This window comes from Schistocerca nitens, chromosome 2 (assembly GCF_023898315.1).
Source record: "Schistocerca nitens isolate TAMUIC-IGC-003100 chromosome 2, iqSchNite1.1, whole genome shotgun sequence".
Taxonomy (NCBI): domain Eukaryota; kingdom Metazoa; phylum Arthropoda; class Insecta; order Orthoptera; family Acrididae; genus Schistocerca; species Schistocerca nitens.
The window spans coordinates 433,700,894-433,719,094 of NC_064615.1; the positions used below are offsets into that span (position 1 = coordinate 433,700,894).

Consider the following 18,201-nt stretch of genomic DNA (forward strand, 5'->3'; position numbering starts at 1 on the left):
TACCTTTATTAGGTTTCAAGTTATTTATTAAAAACTAAATTTGGAACAAAAACGTCCTTATTCATAGTACATGAAGAACCATTTGTATTTATGATGGAAAATCCTAATTACACCACTTGATTATATTCATTAAATAATTCATCTGTGTCAACTTACAAGACTTTAATGTAAATAACAATCAATACAAGGATTCTTGAAGAGGTTGTTCAGAGGTCATGTCCTGCTGTCAGTTCCATTGCAAAAATCCTCGCCGGTTAAGCTTAAATGCAGTTGAGTTGAAACATTTTCAGTAACTTAAGCAAACTTAAGTTCAATAATATAAAAATTATGAACATCGCTGACTGATATAAAACAGAGATATGAATTACTATGTGCCCAAGATGGAGGCTATTTACATGCTGCTACCTGTGCCTACAGTGGTTGATAGCTGCACCCATATATAAATAAGGTCAGAGAGGCAGTGAGAGGAGACACTTGGCACCGAGCTATAGATCTGTCTGTATCAGTCAAACGCTCTACCTCGGAAGATGTCAGAGCTAGGCTTGTCTTTGGCATGACATCTAATGCTACAAGCCTAATTTACATTGGCATCGAGAATCTGAAATGGAACTCATCGTATTTCAGGCCTTCCACAATAAAGAAAGGCACAGACATTCGGACCAGCAACCGAGTTTTTGAAGTTAAGGAAATATTGGGGGAGAAAGTGTGTGGCAAGTGTTTAAGAGAACACTATGTGGTACAATTCAAAGTAAGTTACATGAACATGTTTATTGTAATTGCGTAACATGAATAGAATCTTAGAGCATACCACTTCATAACCACATATACAAATCTTCTCAAATCATCAACAGAATTAAATACAACATTAACAAGCGACATTTGTTGTATCTCATGTTTTCCAGATAGACTGTGACAGAAAGTTGAGCCAAGGTGAATGACAGTGTAAAGCAGGGCTGTCTGGACAATATATACACATTGCTGCATTGTGCTATTTCATTAATAATGACAGGGATTTTTCTAAAATAACCAGTTTGTAACAAAAGGAAATCCAGGTCGTTCTCATTGCTGCAACTTGTACTTAAGAAAAAGCAAGAGATATTTGAAAAGCTTAAAAAGGTGAGTCTACCCCAACTCAGTTTGATTAAATGGTAATCAATGTTGTTGAACAAAAGGAATAAATATGTTCATTTGTAATTGTGCTGTTGTTAGAAGCCATTGTAACTATGCCATACACAGATGCGTAAGGCTTTATTAATTCAGATTAAACATCACAATCAGTCTTTACACAACGTTTTGTAGTACACTGTTTGTCCATCCATTGCACTTGCAAATTTGTTTGAACGTTGGCCTCACAGTCACGCTTTAAACAAGAAAAGAATATTTTATGATATTTGAAGGGTTTAAATTTCTGTATTCTATCTGGCTAATTGTTTGGGAGGTTTTAGATTCATAAAGCAGTACATCGTTGTAGTTCCCTGCAGATTCTTGTCTTTTATTGTGTCTCCCATCCTTCTTTTGTACCTCACAATAATGTAATCTTTTGCACTCTCCAGCTAAGATAATTTTAGTCTTATGTGCAATCTTGGTATATTCCTGGACTGTCAGGTTCTCTTGTGGCCACATCATTGATGAAATGACTTCTACAAATCCAAGAAGCTTCTGGACGAGTCCATTGCTTACCATCAGCTATATTCCTCTTCAGTGCAACGATCCAAGATGAGGTTAGATTCAATTTCCGTTCCATCGATCCAAAAATGAGATGATTCTCGTGAGTGGGGAACATGGCAGGAAGAATAACATAAAAAACCTACAACATCTGAGTATGATACTCACTTCCATAATCATTTGTCAGTAGATTGTCAAAATATGTGTTACATTACTATAAACTGGAAGTGCTAATATTTACAGAATTAATACACTGTCAGAATGAAACATAATTATGCAGCTTTAATAAATTTATCATACACAAAACACATCATCTTGACTGTTGTGACCAAGTGCTGTCAAAAATTAAATCTAATAAACATCTTTATTTAAGCTGGTCTAACAGTTCCTGTTAAGATATTCATCTATAAAGGCGAACGAGTTACCTGCCAAAAAGTCTTTCATACTCTGTTTGAACTTTGCTTTATGTAAAACCAAAATTTCTAATGGTTGCTGGCAATTTATTGAAAATGTGTGTTCCTTAATATTGGACCCATTTTTGGACCAAAGTAAGTAATTTTAGGTCTTAATGTAGATTGTTCTTATTCCTAGTACTGGTACTATGGTATGAATTGAGATATTGGTTGGAAATAGAGACATAGTATTTGCAACAAATTTCATTAAAGAATAAATATACTGATAAGCAGTGGTTAGAATCCGGTTCCTTAAACAGGTTTCTACATGATGTTCTTGAATTTACGTCACAAATGAGTCTTATTACATGCTTTTGCGCACTAAAAGCTTTTTCTCAGTTTGACAAGTTGTTCCACAACATGATACCATACGACATAATAGAATGGAAGTAAGCAAAGTATGCAAGTTATTTTATATTTATATCTCATACATCAGACATCGTTCATATTGCAAATACAGACTTATTTAGGCACCTCAGTAATTCTGTGGTATGCCCTTCCAAACTGAATTTATTATTGAGTTGTATTCCCAGAAATTTAACACTGTCAACCTTTTTCATCTGCATGTCTTCATATGTTACAGACATGGTGGAAAGAAATCTCTCACACGTCTTGAGCTGCATTTAGTGGGTCTTTGAAAGTTTAGTGACATTCAATTAGCTTTAAACTATTTATTAACATCAGTAAACATTTGATTAGCAGCCATTTGTAAATTTTTTCTTGACTTGTTATTTACTGCAATGTTTGCACCATCTGCAAACAAAAAGACCTTAGCATCTAGCGATGTCAAAGACCAGAGGTTATTAATGTACACAAGAAAAAACAATGGACCAAAGTGGAATCTGTTCGTTAGGTAACACTGATATTTAGGTAAGACCATTTTTCAGCACTGTCGGTAGCACCATAACATTGTAGTTTACTTAAGAGAATGCTCGGATTCACACAGTCAAAGACAGAAAACGCGTGCAGTCTCTAATTTTTTATCTAATGAATTAAGTAAATTCTCACTGTACTTGCAAATAGCCTTCTCTATATCAGAACCCTTAAGGTACCAACCTGTGACTTGGACACTATACTATTTGCCGTCAGATGCTTGAAAAAACGCTTGAAAACAGCCTTTTCAAATATTTTTCAAACAGCCAGCAAAAGTGAAATTGGTCATTAGTTTGATGGTATCCCTTTATCCCACTTCTTGTAAAGAGGCTTAACTTCAGCGTATTATAGACAGTCTGGAAATTTTCCACAAATAGGAAATTGATTGGACAAATAAGATGTAACTCAACTCACAAGAGCATTCTTTGATTAATTCAGTGATACGTTGTCATAACCACTATAATACTTTGATTTTAAACATTTTATGATGAATGCTATTTCTTTGGGAGAAGTGGGTGTCATTTCCATTTTACTGAAATTATTTGTAGAATTTGATTTCAGGTATGCCATTGAGCTGTTTGCTGAACCTGATAGCCCCAAGCTGTCAGTAACAGAAACAAAGTCCTTGTTTAAGAGGTTTGCAACATTTCATGCACTTGTTACCAATGTTTCATCTATCTTTGGAGCTATCGTTTCTTCTTCCTTTCTGGCCCCACCTGTCTCTGCCCACCCTATTTCTAATACTGTATTTCTTTTGTTGTCTGATATAGTTTTCTTCTTCTCATAATAAAACTGGTTAAATTTCTGGATTACTCGCTTCAATAATTTGCAGTAGTCGTTGTAATGCATCGCAGTGGTAACATTAGAGCTATTTGTAGATACTAGATACAAACTTCTTTTTGTCCCACATGAAATCTTTATTCGTTGTGTAACACATGGTTTGTTTTTAGATTGCTGTTTGATTTGAGTTACCTTTAGGGGAAAACAATCTCCAAATGAGGAAATAACGTTATTAACAAATGTTTTGTATTTTCCACGAGTCAGGAGTATTGTAAACATGTCTTTGAGTAATCTAAAAAAATTCTCAATTTTCAACTTATTTATTACCCTACTGTACTCAGATTTGATAGTTTTTCTATTCTGACAAGTTTCAACATTTAACATTAAACACTGCATTTCATGATCAGATAGCCCATTTAGTACTGGTTATGAGAAATGACATTTTCCCGTAGATCTGTCCACAAAGATATTACTAATAACGGTCTCAGAGTATACCCTAGTTGCAAAGTTCACAGTGGGAATTAAATTGAATGACAGTGTTACTGATTGAAATAATTGTTTGTGGATACAGCTTCTCAATTAATCCACAGTAAATCACATGCTTTTTAAATGTATGTTGCTTTTGGTTTGCACAGGAGAAGGGCAGCGTTTCAGGAGAAGTAATGCTACATGTGAAATTACAACCAATGACAGAACATTTACAGTCGCCCTTCCTGGAACATGAATATCTAAATTCAATCGTTTTTACCCTAGCATGCTACTTTATGCTTAATCCCTTAGAGATAGCATACACAGGTGATTTTTGTCACCATGACTGTTTCTTCATTCTTGTTCAGTCGGTGGATATATATGCAGATGCGCGAATCTTACGACATGTCGTTGGGTGATACTTCCATCTGCCGACCTGCGAACAAGCCTCTGACAAACTGTCACTATACTGCTCGGTTTTGATAGCCACATGAGCACAGGTGACAAAACTGTCACTCTCAGTGCATTCTCCAAAGACAATATGACAATACTTATTGAAGATGTGGAGAAAAGATCATCATTTATGGCAAAAATTTGAAGGAATTTTCGGATATAAATATGGAAATTAAAGGATGGAAAGAAATCATTCAAATAATATTTTCAAGTACTTGAGACAACTTGTGTTCCACTGCAACAGATAATCTGATGTTCCAATTTTTGTATGTTAATGCAGTTAATATGGGAAGTAACTCATCAAAACTTTCAGCACTCATTCGAAAATAATGAAAAAATTTATTTGTATGTTGACGTTTATGAAATATTATGTAAAACTTTCCACTTATTAGTCGGTCATTCCAAAGGGCATGTACTCACTATCCTTTTTTATACTTTCTTTTATGTCTCATGAGTTGGCAAATAATGACCGTCTCTTCAAAATTCTTGTCAAATAATGACAATATCTTCAAGATTCATGTCAACCAACGAAGCTTGGGTTTTAAAGAAAGTTCAGTAACTGTCATCTTTGGTGGTAGCACTCCACTTTGATAACGTGACTTGACAGTGTCGGAAACGTTTTTGTCAATGTGACAAAAATCATCCATGTATACTAGCCCTTACTCCTTCAAGGTTGTAGCGAGGCTATCCACTAGAGTCTAGCCACAGCAGTTTGCTTGCTCCCTATAATAAATGGGTCGCTCGCTATGCATTAATGTGCTTACTTGACCTGGCAACAGTCCTGGCTTCAACCCAGTTGAGAAGTTGTGATCAATGGTGAAAATTATAATTTCACAATGGAATCCTTATGACAAAAGTTAACTGCTAGAGAGCATCTTCAATTTGTTCTTAAGAGTGATTAAACCAGAAGCCCTCCCACCTTACAGAATCATGGCAGTTATTAAATCAAATGGGTAGCTCAAGAAAGACCAAGAAACATTTCAATATGCTTGGTACCACATAATTTGTAACATTCTGAAATTCTTGGGTTGCGAGGATTTTGTTTTATTTTTAATTAAATTTAAATATTTTAACGGAAATGTTCAAACATTATGGAATGTTTTCTGAAAATTTGCAATAAATTATAATGTATATTTCAACTAAAATAAACTCCGGAATTCAACATTCAACAAAGCTCTGCAAAGTGTCCACTATTAATGCCACTACTGTAGTTAGAAACGATCAGAATTTCGACACAAGTGTATCAATTAACGTCGTTTATTTACATCTGAGGATGGTCTGTTCTTTTTTATCCAAACTGAAGGTTTTAATGTAGTGACACACAGCGATAGTGCTAAATCGTAATTTTAAAGAAATGTTGTTGTGTCAGGAAATAAAGATTATAATGCTGTACTTTATAATAAAAGTATGAAGTACAATAGTGCTAAATATACAGGGTGGTCCATTGATCGCGACCAGGCCAAAAACTACGAAGAACGAAACTTGTCTAGCTTGAAGGGGGAAACCAGATGGCGCTATGGTTGGCCCGCTAGATGGCGCTGCCACAGGTCAAATGGATATCAACTGCGTTTTCATTTAAATAGGAACCTCCATTTTTATTACATATTCGTGTAGTATGTAAAGAAATATGAATGTTTTAGTTGGAGCACTTTCCACTTTATGATAGATGGCGTTGTAATAGTCACAAACACATGGCTCACAATTTTAGACGAATAGTTGATTAAAGGCAGGCTTTTTAAATTAAAATACAGGATGTAGGTACATTTGAACATTTTATTTCAGTTGTTCCAATGTGATACATGTACCTTTGTGAACTTATCATTTCTGAGAATGCATGTGGTTACAGTGTGATTACCTGTAAATACCACATTAATGCAACAAATGCTCAAAATGATGTTCATCAACTTCAATGCATTTGGCAATATGTGTAACAACATTCCTCTCAACAGCGAGTAGTTCGCCTTCTGTAATGTTCGCACATGCATTGACAATGCACTGACGCATGTTGTCAGGCGTTGTCGGTGGATCACGATAGCAAATATCCTCCAACTTTCCCCACAGAAAGAAATCCAGGGACGTCAGATCAGGTGAACGTACGGGCCATGGTATGGTGCTTTGACGACCAATTCACCTGTCATGAAATATGCTATTCAATACCGCTTCAACTGCACGCGAGCTATGTGCCGGACATCCATCATGTTGGAAGTACATCGCCATTCTGTCATGCAGTGAATCATCTTGTAGTAACATCGGTAGAACATTACGTAGGAAATCAGCATACATTGCACCATTTGGATTGTCATCGATAAAATGGAGGCCAATTATCCTTCCTCCCATAATGACGCACCATACATTAACCCGCCAAAGTCGCTGATGTTCCACTTGTCGCAGCCATCGTGGGTGTTCCTTTGCCCAATAGTGCATATTATGCCGGTTTACGTTACCGCTGTTGGTGAATGACGCTTCGTCGCTAAATAGAACGCGTGCAAAAAATTTGCCACCGTCCCTTTATTTCTCTTGTGCCCAGTGGCAGAACTGTACACGACGTTCAAAGTCGTCGCCATGCAATTCCTGGTGCATAGAAATATGGTACTGGTGCAATCGATGTTGATGTAGCATTCTCAACACCGACGTTTTTGAGATTCCCGATTCTCGCGCAATTTGTCCGCTACTGATGTGCGGATTAGCCGCGACAGCAGCTAAAACACCTACTTGGGCATCATCATTTGTTGCAGGTCGTGGTTGACGTTTCACATGTGGCTGAACACTTCCTGTTTCCTTAAATAACGTAACTATCCGGTGAACGGTCCGGACACTTGGATGATGTCGTCCAGGATACCGAGTAGCATACATAGCACACGCCCGTTGGGCATTTCGATCACAATAGCCATACATCAACACGGTATCGACCTTTTCCGCAATTGGTAAACGGTCCATTTTAACACGGGTAATGTATCACGAAGCAAATACCGTTCGCACTGGCGGAATGTTACGTGATACCACGTACCTACACGTTTGTGACTATTACAGCGCCATCTATCACAAAGCGAAAAATGTGGTCCAACTAAAAACATGTATATTTCTTTACGTACTACTCGAATATGTAATAAAAATGGGGGTTCCTATTTTTTAAAAAAACGCAGTAAATATCCGTTTGACCTATGGCAGCGCCATCTTGCGGGCCAACTATAGCACTATCTGGTTTCCCCCTTCTAGCTAGACGAGTTTCTTTCTTTGTAGTTTTTTCGTTTGATGCTTATGTCGTGAGATATTTGGCCCTGTTACTATCAATGGACCACCCTGTATAGGCACGATTACATTTATGGTATAAGCTTTGCAAGTTGAACTTAATTTGAAACTATATTTAAAACGGCTAAATTGGCGCGTGTGTATTTGGCGCCAGTATATGTGTAGCTTAGCTCCTTTGCATTGTGAGGTAAAGTCTTTGGTAATAGAGGGTATGGGTAATGTTTGATGGAACGCTTCAATACACTAGCATGGTTTGTTCAGTTGTGTACAGCACGTGGATGTTGTGTGTAACTGCTAGTGCGTGCGGTATGTGTTGTGTTTAGTGGAAATAGTGTCCGAACATGTTACGTAGGCAAGCACGGTTGAGGAGGGAGTACCTCTACAGAAAGTCGAAGGAGAATATGGTACGATCTATTCAAGAGAAGAAAGAAAGACTGAGTCGGTGCCTGGATGAAAATTTACCGATTCACACAGATCTTAGAAAGAACGCAATAGACCTGCAGAAGAAGTTGGAATGGGAAGACAAAGGACCGGAAGTAGCCGTTGCAATTGGGACTGAAAGTGGTGGTGGTGGAATTTCACATGAAGATGACGAATACCGTTGGGCTGGTGTCGAAGACCCGAAGATCATGATAACGACGTCACGTGATCCATCTTCGAGATTAAAAATGTTCGCCAAGGAGCTAAGATTAATATTCCCCAATTCCCAGCGCATGAACCGTGGTAATTACGAAATGAAACAGTTAATTAATGCATGTCGTGCAAATGATGTTACAGATTTCGTAGTCGTACACGAGCACAGGGGTGTACCTGACAGTTTAGTGATTTGTCATTTACCGTATGGACCAACTGCGTATTTTACAATGTCCGATGTTGTTATGCGGCACGACATACCAGACATTGGAACAATGTCCGAACAATATCCTCATTTAATTTTTCACAATTTTAAAACTCAGCTGGGAAATCGAGTCATGAATATTTTGAAATACTTGTTCCCTGTTCCAAAAGAAGACAGCCATAGAGTTATAACATTTGCAAATCATGATGACTATATATTATTTCAGCACCACACGTTTAAGAAAGTAAATGGAAAAGACATTGAACTGACGGAAGTGGGCCCACGATTTCAACTGAAACTGTATGAAATTAAACTTGGGACGTTGGAGCACGCTGATGCAGCAGACACAGAATGGGCATTGCGGCCTTACATGAACACATCGGCGAAAAGGAGATTTCTTTCTCCGGATGATGGCTGGGACCAGGATGACGATGTTGAAATATAACATTTTCAGCAAACACATTTGTATCAATATAAGCCATATTCATCATGTTTTGTACCGTAAACAGATAATTAAAATGTTTAACACAAATTCTCTCCCAGTTATGGACTAACTGCAGCCTTTTAATACCGCTTCGCCTTCTCATAAGCAATCTTCGGCATATGAGTTTTATTTTCCCGACGAACAGAATATCGGAAGAACTTTCGGGTTTGCTTTCGGTCGTCGTTATCTGCAATCCAAGTTATTTCGACTGGCAGATGCCCAGGTGCAATATCGCGGATTGTAAACGACGACCGGTGGTATGCTTAAAGCTTCTTTGAATAAACTATCACCATTCAACCTAACCTAGACTCGACTTATACACTGTGTATCAGTTTGTCACCATAATCTACTTTCCTAAAACTAATATAGTGTGTGTTCTTTTCCTTTCATGTTTCCACTCACATTAAATGACAGTATCATGGGATGCAGCTGACGTCAGATATCAGTAAGTTCAGTTGGCCATTGTTTTACGGTGTAGCTACAAAAGTGGACATGTCAGCCACGAAGAGATGTGTGTACGAATGTATCAGTCTGGTAGGGCCTAACTATTGAAACCATAGTGTCTTTGTAACATGCATACACGTCTTCACTCGGTATATAACTACAGGTTATTACACAGTGAGGGGAGAACAAAAGTATACTCAGCATCTTCCACTGTTCCTTCAAAAGTGTTCTAATCTTGTTACAAACTTTAAAGTATTAGGTGGGTGCTTCAGACAGAATTTTGATTGCATCTTCTGAACAGTAAACAGAAATGGTAGCTTTCTGTAAGGTAACGATATTATTGATGCAGGATTGAGCCCTGTCGTTAAAGTACCATGAATGGTGAGTATTTTTTTATGTATCGCAATCCTTTGACTGTGACAGTTGTCAAAGCATGGTGACCGCAACAGTTGAACGCTGATACGAGGTGATATGTTTGTCTACCGCAAAATTGTTGAGAAATTAACTTCTGTAGCACATACTTGTGGTTTAATAAGAAATACATTGGGTTGTTGTACTACTGGTTAACTGTGAACACACTTTATTGCTTGCTCTAAAATCAGTTGATGGTATTTCAATCAATACTGCATGACTGTGTAATCAGTTAACATTAGCAGTTTCAGCAGACTTACATCATACTCTGTAATTTGCTGTGAACGCAGCACACGGTGTTTTGAGGTCTTGTCAATTTGATGTAAGCACTTTTGGTTAAATTTCGCTCTACTATCTAATTTGTTGTAAAACCAGTTTCAGTGAACAGCCCATGATTTCTGTCAATTCTACATCTTGATTCATTGCTTTGGGACTGTATTGTCGTAGTAAAATGCAGTTAATATTTTAAATAAATATTCCTACCTATACCAGTAGTAGTTCAAAGCCTGGAAGAGTGAAAAGTAAAAAAGCTGAGAACTGACAAGCATGTCTTCAGTGCACAGTGTATGGGCAGAGGTGTGACAGTACAGAACCTGACCCAAGGTCACCAAATCTCACATGTAGAATCAGTTTTAAATGCAGTGCCAACATATAAATATTCCTTACAGTTAAAAAGCAAAGCACAGGTGGTAGTGATAGTAGATTAACCCAGAAAAGAATGGAGGAAAGTGTCTGGTAATGGTGGAGTTGAATGACAATATGAAATAGTAAAATCGCAAGGTTTATAATAAATATGGAACATTATAGGCCCTAGTGGTTTGTTAGGTATGAATGTATTGTATCTTCTTGCCTTAGTAAGAGTGACATGAAAAATGCCTCACCAGACCAGTTACAACTACTTTTTTGAAGACCTGCAATTTAACATCGAATTTGAATAGTGATTCATTCCAATTTATTTCACACATTACCCGAAGCACTGCCACCATTAAACAACACACCAGATTTTAAAAATCAGAACCAGTGGAAAAAATGCTACAAATTCTGTTCCTTTAGTTTTATATTCCTTCAATCTAACACAAACTGAAGTGCTCCAGACTGTCAGGATTGATATTTCTTGATGTCCGAGTAGATAAGTAAATTTCTGGCAGAATATTGATGTGTTGAACAGAAACCGTAGTTTGCATGCTTTGCAATTTAAGGTATCTTCTTATTGTGTTGATGTAGCAACATTTATTTTCACTCCACATTATATAGAATTACATTCTGTAATGATGCAGTTACAACCATGAAACTATTTATTGCAAACAGTGTTCTTTAGGAGAAGATATACCATGATAAATCACATACTTTTCCTGTATAGCCTGCTCATTGTTTCTTTTTTGTAGGAGTCAAAATGTATTCTGTTTTCTGTATAAATTATCAGAGTGTAGCTTTTTAGATTCAAGGACTTAAAGTTTTTGTTAATTACATTATTTGTTGCACTGCGCATCCCAAACAGTCATACCTTTTTACAGTATGTATGTAATAATCTTGAAACATCTGCCAGTGTACTCCTATAAATAGAAAGGAAACAAAAAATTATTGTGACGTTGTAAAGTAATAGTTTCTGAAAACTGCTTATCTCTGTTAATAGCTATATGCTTTTATTTGTTCCACATAACCTACTGTGTTATGTTGCCGTACATGCGGAACATTATGTAGCAGTTTGTGAGAATCATGATTATCACTAAATACGTTGTTTGTTTCAGTGGTGTGGTGCCCAAGGGTAATTTTGAACCCAACGTTACCACCTATCTACTTTGACCCCCTGACATTTTCGAAATAGCAGACATAAATCACTCATTGGGATCCAGTATTTGTTGTAACAACAATTGTACAGCTGTTTTTGTCGCATCACATTAATTGACCTCACCAACTCTCAACTGAACCTAGACCTCGAGCTACAGTACAGATCACTTAAGTCACCATGACTAAGAAACTAGAACTTGGGTTATACAACAGATCAGTTTGTAACTACAATCTACATAAAAAAATAAGCAAAATAAATAGTGTCACAGTTCTGTCTCATCTCTGTGCCCATTAGACAATGTGTGCCATAATGTGATACATCACTGTATCACTAGGTTTAGCCCACTAGAGCCCAACTGTACTTTGGTAAAAGTCTAGATCAGGGCCAGTGACACATAGGCTACATGTTTCGTGTGGCAATGATTTCACTGCTCGCCTTGAGGTATGATGGGAAGGAATGACATTTTGTCTGTTGATGGTCTATGCAGCCAGTGTGAAGCAGCAGACAGGTGACGTGGTTTGAAGGAATATTATCTCATCCTCATAGCAGCATGCACTGATCAGCCAGAACATTATGACCACCTACCTAATAACCACCATTGGCTTGGCTAACAGATGCGGTGCATCGTGGCATGGAAGCAGTGAGGCCTTGGTCACTGGAGGGAATTCGTACCACATCTGCACATACACGTCGCCTTATTCCCGTAAATTCCAGGGAGGGAGGACGGTAATCTCTGACCCCATGTTCAGTTACATCCCAGATGTGTTTGACTGGTTTCAGATCTGACGAATTGGTGGGTCAGCGCATCAATTGTAACTTGCTACTGTGTTCCTCAAACCGCTCCACCACACTTATGACCTTGTGACATGGCGCATTATTTTGTAGAAAAATGCCACTGCTGTCGGGAAACATTATCATCAGGAATGGGCATACATGGCCTGCAACCAGTGTACAATAATCCTTGGCTGTCATGATGCCTTGCACAAGCTCCACTGGACCCATGGATGCCTATGTGAGTGTTTCTCAGAGCATAATGAAGCTGCCCCCAGCTTGTCTTTGTACAAAAGTACAGGTGTTGAGGAGCTGTTCCCCTCACATCAGCATGATGAAGAAGGTACAAGGATTCATCAAACCATGCAGTTCTGTGCCACTGCGTCAATGTCCATTGCCGATGGTCACATGCCCCCTTCAATCGTAGTTGCCAAAGTCGTGGTGTTAACATTGGCACAGTCATGGGTCATCAGTTGTGGAGGCCCATTCTTAGGAGTGTTTGGTGCACTGTTTGTTCAGGCACACTTTCATTCTGCCCGGCATTAAGGTCTGGTGTTAGATCCACCACAATTCGTCGCCTGACCTGTTTACCATCTGACCAGCCTATGATATCTGTCAAACTCAGATAGATTGTGCACTTTCCCCATTCTACACACGGACAGCACACTCACTGATAGTAAAGGCACCGTGCATGTGTCTGACTAGCAGTCAGATACACGCTATCCGGTGGATGATGGTAGGTCGGTGGTCATAGTGTTTTGGCTCATCAGTGTATTACAACTTCCAAAATCTACTTGCCAAGCAGTGGCAGAAGGAAATACATTACAAAAGACATGGAAATACGCAAGCTTTCGGAGCCAGTGGCTACTTCCGGCAGAAAGGTTGAAGGGAAAAGAAGAGGGATGAAGGAAAAGGAAGTGTGAGGTTTAGGAAGTGGGTAGAGTTGTGGAAAAGTTGCGCGGAATTCCAGGGCCAGGTGACACTAACCAGACAGGATGTAAAGGAAAAACTGATTGTTGGTGCCTGCACTCAATGAGATTTGATAACCTGAGAAATTAAAGATGGAGGATATCCCATCCAGTGTAGGCACCAACAGTCATTCTTTCCCTCTCATCCCATCCTGTAAGTTTCCCCTACTCGGGGTTCTGGTGATTTTTCCATAACTCTCCCCGTTTCCTAAACAAGGTCAGTCCTTTTCTTTCATCTCTCTTCTTTTCCATTTAACCCTTTTGCTAGAAGAAGGCGCCACTGGCTCCAAAAGTTTGCATATTTCGATATCTTTTGTGTGTGTTGTCGCCACCTACCGCTTGTTGAGAATTTTATCTATCTATCCAGTTATATTATATTGTTAAACATTGATTGTTTTCATTGACACAACAATCTGAAATTGTAACCTACAGGATTATTACAAATGATTGAAGCGATTTCACAGCTCTACAATAACTTTATTATTTGAGATATTTTCACAATGCTTTGCACACACATACAAAAACTCAAAGATATGTGCCCCTTTAGTGATTCGGCAGACATCAAGCCGATAATCAAGTTCCTCCCACACTCGGCGCAGCATGTCCCCATCAATGAGTTCGAAACCCCACAGAAAGAAATCGCATGGGGTTAAGTCGGGAGAGCGTGGAGGCCATGACATGAATTGCTGATCGTGATCTCCACCACGACCGATCCATCGGTTTTCCAGTCTCCTGTTTAAGAAATGCCGAACATCATGATGGAAGTGCAGTGGAGCACCATCCTGTTGAAAGACGAAGTCGGCGCTGTCAGTCTCCAGTTGTGGCATGAGCCAATTTTCCAGCATGTCCAGATACACGTGTCCTGTAACGTTTTTTTCGCAGAAGAAAAAGGGGCCGCAAACTTTAAACCGTGAGATTGCACAAAACGTTAACTTTTGGTGAATTGCGAATTTGCTGCACGAATGCGTGAGGATTCTCTACCGCCCAGATTCGCACATTGTGTCTGTTCACTTCACCATTAAGAAAAAATGTTGCTTCATCACTGAAAACAAGTTTCGCACTGAACGCATCCTCTTCCATGAGCTGTTGCAACCACGCCAAAAATTCAAAGTGTTTGACTTTGTCATCAGGTGTCAGGGCTTGTAGCAATTGTAAACGGTAAGGCTTCTGCTTTAGCCTTTTCCGTAAGATTTTCCAAACCGTCGGCTGTGGTACGTTTAGCTCCCTGCTAGCTTTATTCGTCGACTTCCGCGGGCTACGCGTGAAACTTGCCCGCACGTGTTCAACCGTTTCTTCGCTCACTGCAGGCCGACCCGTTGATTTCCCCTTACAGAGGCATCCAGAAGCTTTAAACTGCGCATACCATTGCCGAATGGAGTTAGCAGTTGGTGGATCTTTGTTGAACTTCGTCCTGAAGTGTTGTTGCACTGTTATGACTGACTGACGTGAGTGCATTTCAAGCACGACATACGCTTTCTCGGCTCCTGTCGCCATTTTGTCTCACCGCGCTCTCGGGCGCTCTGGCGGCAGAAACCTGAAGTGCGGCTTCAGCCGAACAAAACTTCATGAGTTTTTCTACGTATCTGTAGTGTTTCGTGACCATATGTCAATGAATGGAGCTACAGTAAATTTATGAAATCGCTTCAATCATTTGTAATAGCCCTGTATTTGGAGGAAACAGGTGAATATTTTGAGAATGAAGCTTATTAATTGAATTTAAGCTGTTCTGTTAGGTCTCAACACAACAACAAGCTTATAATTCATAAAATATTCAGAAGAAACAAGAATATATGACAACAAATAGTATTAATTTAATTTTTGTGAGTAACACTGTCATATTACAACCTAACCTAAGGCTTAAGTTAAGCCACATATCAGTCTGGTACCACAACCAGGTATTTTAGATTCCACATTCACTGGATTCGCCATTTCACAACCAAGCTGTCACATTCCAACATAACCTAAACCTCTGGCTAAGCTACAGACCAGTTTGTCACCACAATCAGCTTGTTTGGCTTTCACATTTGTTGCCTTCGCCCACTCACTGTCATGTTCCAGTGTAAACACAACCTTGTAATGTGTTAAATACATAGAAAAAAACAGTCAAACATTTGTGAGAAGATTGCAATTTTAATTGCTGCTTGCTTCGCTCACAGCAATTTAAAGCTGTGCTATTGGGTCCCAGCCGAACCACAACCTCTTAATTTGTGACATATTTGGGAATAAAAACCTGTCAAACAGATATGACAACATTGATGAAGATAATGCCTTACTTATAGCACTAGAAATTCATTTTCTCAATGAATATTGGTTACATGAAAGTATTATCCCAGTGGCTATGCCAAATTGATACATTACTAACCTAGAAGCAGTAGGGGAACACCGCTGTGACTGCCACTGGCCCTGAACTAGACATAGCCGCTATTTCTATTTAGTGTTTACTTATTGCTTAATAAGATCTTCTTGCACTGAAAGTATTCAACAAATTACTTGTCCTCCACTCTTCAGAAATTGCTTTTTTATTAGTTTTCTTTGCTTGCTTTTTTCTGATGAGTTTGCCTGTTTCTGTGTAAAAGGGTTTATGCTTCTCATCTGCAAATTGTTAATGCCAGTTATTTTGTTCCTCTTTTTAGATGGTTATTTGCTATATTTCTATAAAATCCCTCTGCGATTTTCTACAAGTTGAGAAGTAGGGACCAAGTGTCAGCCAACCACAGCTCCTTCTTGGGGCTCCACACGCTCGCTGTGTTGCCTGTTTTGTTAGTATGTGCAGATCCTTTTCAAGTGAGGTCAGTTACATGATGAGGAAAGAGAAAGCCAAACGCAGAATGATATATGTAGAACACATGAGCATGTGGCGTACTGCATTACTAGCCAGCAACGTCACCCCCAGCCACTGACAGTTCATTAAGCTGTACACAGAATTAGTGTTTGTGGTATGATTTAGAATTTATTGGATTGTCTTTTTTTATATGTCATCATATAAACTGTGTTGCCTGAGAACAATTCTAATGTGATCCCACATCTGTTCCTTTCCATTTCATGATTTATGCTCTCTCTCAAATTTGTTGAATATCTTTGAGCTACTCAGCCTATTGTGTATTACTACAGTGTACACAATACTTTTGAACTCATTTGGAGCTCTCTCTCTCTCTCTCTCTCTCCCTCTCCCTCCCTCCCTCCCTCCCTCTCTCTCTCTCTCTCTCTCTCTCTCTCTCTCTCTCTCACGCGTGCACATGCAGTATTGCTTATACCTTCGGGTCCATTTTGTATTTCTAGACATTTTGGACTCAGATTCTTGTTCATTTCTTTTCCCAGTCACACTTTAAGATCTGTTTTGTTAACCTATTGTCAGTCTTCTTGAAAAAAAAAAAAAAAAAAAAAAAAAAGTCAGTCTTCTTTATCATTTTCATATTTTCATTATTTTTCTCTATTTTGATATCTTTCATCATTGCTTGTGAATTTCTGTGCTACTTTGCTTCGTATTTAACCTAAAATTTTCTTCGTTATTCTTGTCTCTACTATTTCTGATATGCCTGATTTATAATTCAGGCCATACTACTGCTCGTACATGATCTGAATGGCTCCATTCAACCAGCACGTGAGGTCACAGGCATGTTGTTCACTCAGCTGTGCAGTATTGTGCAGCTGGCACATCATGTATCTAGAATATGGAAATAGGAAGAGGTATCCAACATCAATACTGTTCACAGGATTGATTTCACATCGTTTTTTCAGATGAGTCCAGTTCTGCATACAGTTTCATAATAGATGGACCCATGTGTGGAGGCTCTTGAGAAGAACCAACAGTGCCAGACTGCATTCATCATATCATATGGGCACATCATCTGATGGGGTGTTACTGGATACATAGCATTATCACCTTTGGTTCACAAGCTGGTAATCTGGATGGCAGCTGGTACATTTCTGAAGTATCTTTGAGCTCTCTCTGACATTTTCTTTCAACGGGATAGCACAAGAGTGCACATTGCCCATGCTGTCCTGACATACCTCGATACAGAGAAAATTTTACTGTTACCTGGCCAGTGTGTTCTCCAGATCATACACATTGAAAACATATGGTGATAGGCTGCAAGAGACTGGTACACCACTAGCTCCCAGTCACTGTGATTCATGAACTCTGGCAAAATGCTGAAGCAGCAGCAAATGATGTACCCATATCTGACAGCCAAGTTGATTTCCAACTCAATGCCCATCCCGGTTAGAGACCAGCTTTGTGTATTAAATTTCACATACTGTATACTCTGAGATCACCTACAAATTTTATCGTGCATTCGTTCTGTTATAGTTTATGCACACAATATGTAAAATCTCGTTATTTGCTATCCTTCCTGGTGTTGCAGTTTTAACTGTCAGCAGTAGTGTGTTAGTCTGTGAGTGATTATAGATTTCAAACTAATTTTCTGTTCTGAGCAGATCCTGTTTTTTCTAAAGCCCCCTTAACATTTATTTTGTTGACAGTTGAAAAAAATTTTTCCCTGTTCTGATTAGTAGAATTTTTGAAAATATTTTATTGCAACTGGTAGGAGAGAGAT

The 18,201-nt window shown here is 38.7% G+C and overlaps 1 protein-coding gene across 1 annotated transcript; it reads left to right on the forward strand.

Moving 5' to 3' along the window:
• The first annotated feature begins 8,140 nt into the window (after positions 1-8,140).
• Positions 8,141-9,313, forward strand: LOC126234438 (U3 small nucleolar ribonucleoprotein protein IMP4-like). Its single transcript, XM_049943133.1, has one exon. It carries the CDS (start codon positions 8,282-8,284, stop codon positions 9,221-9,223), a length of 942 nt encoding a protein of 313 aa, XP_049799090.1. The 5' UTR covers positions 8,141-8,281; the 3' UTR covers positions 9,224-9,313.
• Positions 9,314-18,201: the final 8,888 nt, after the last annotated feature.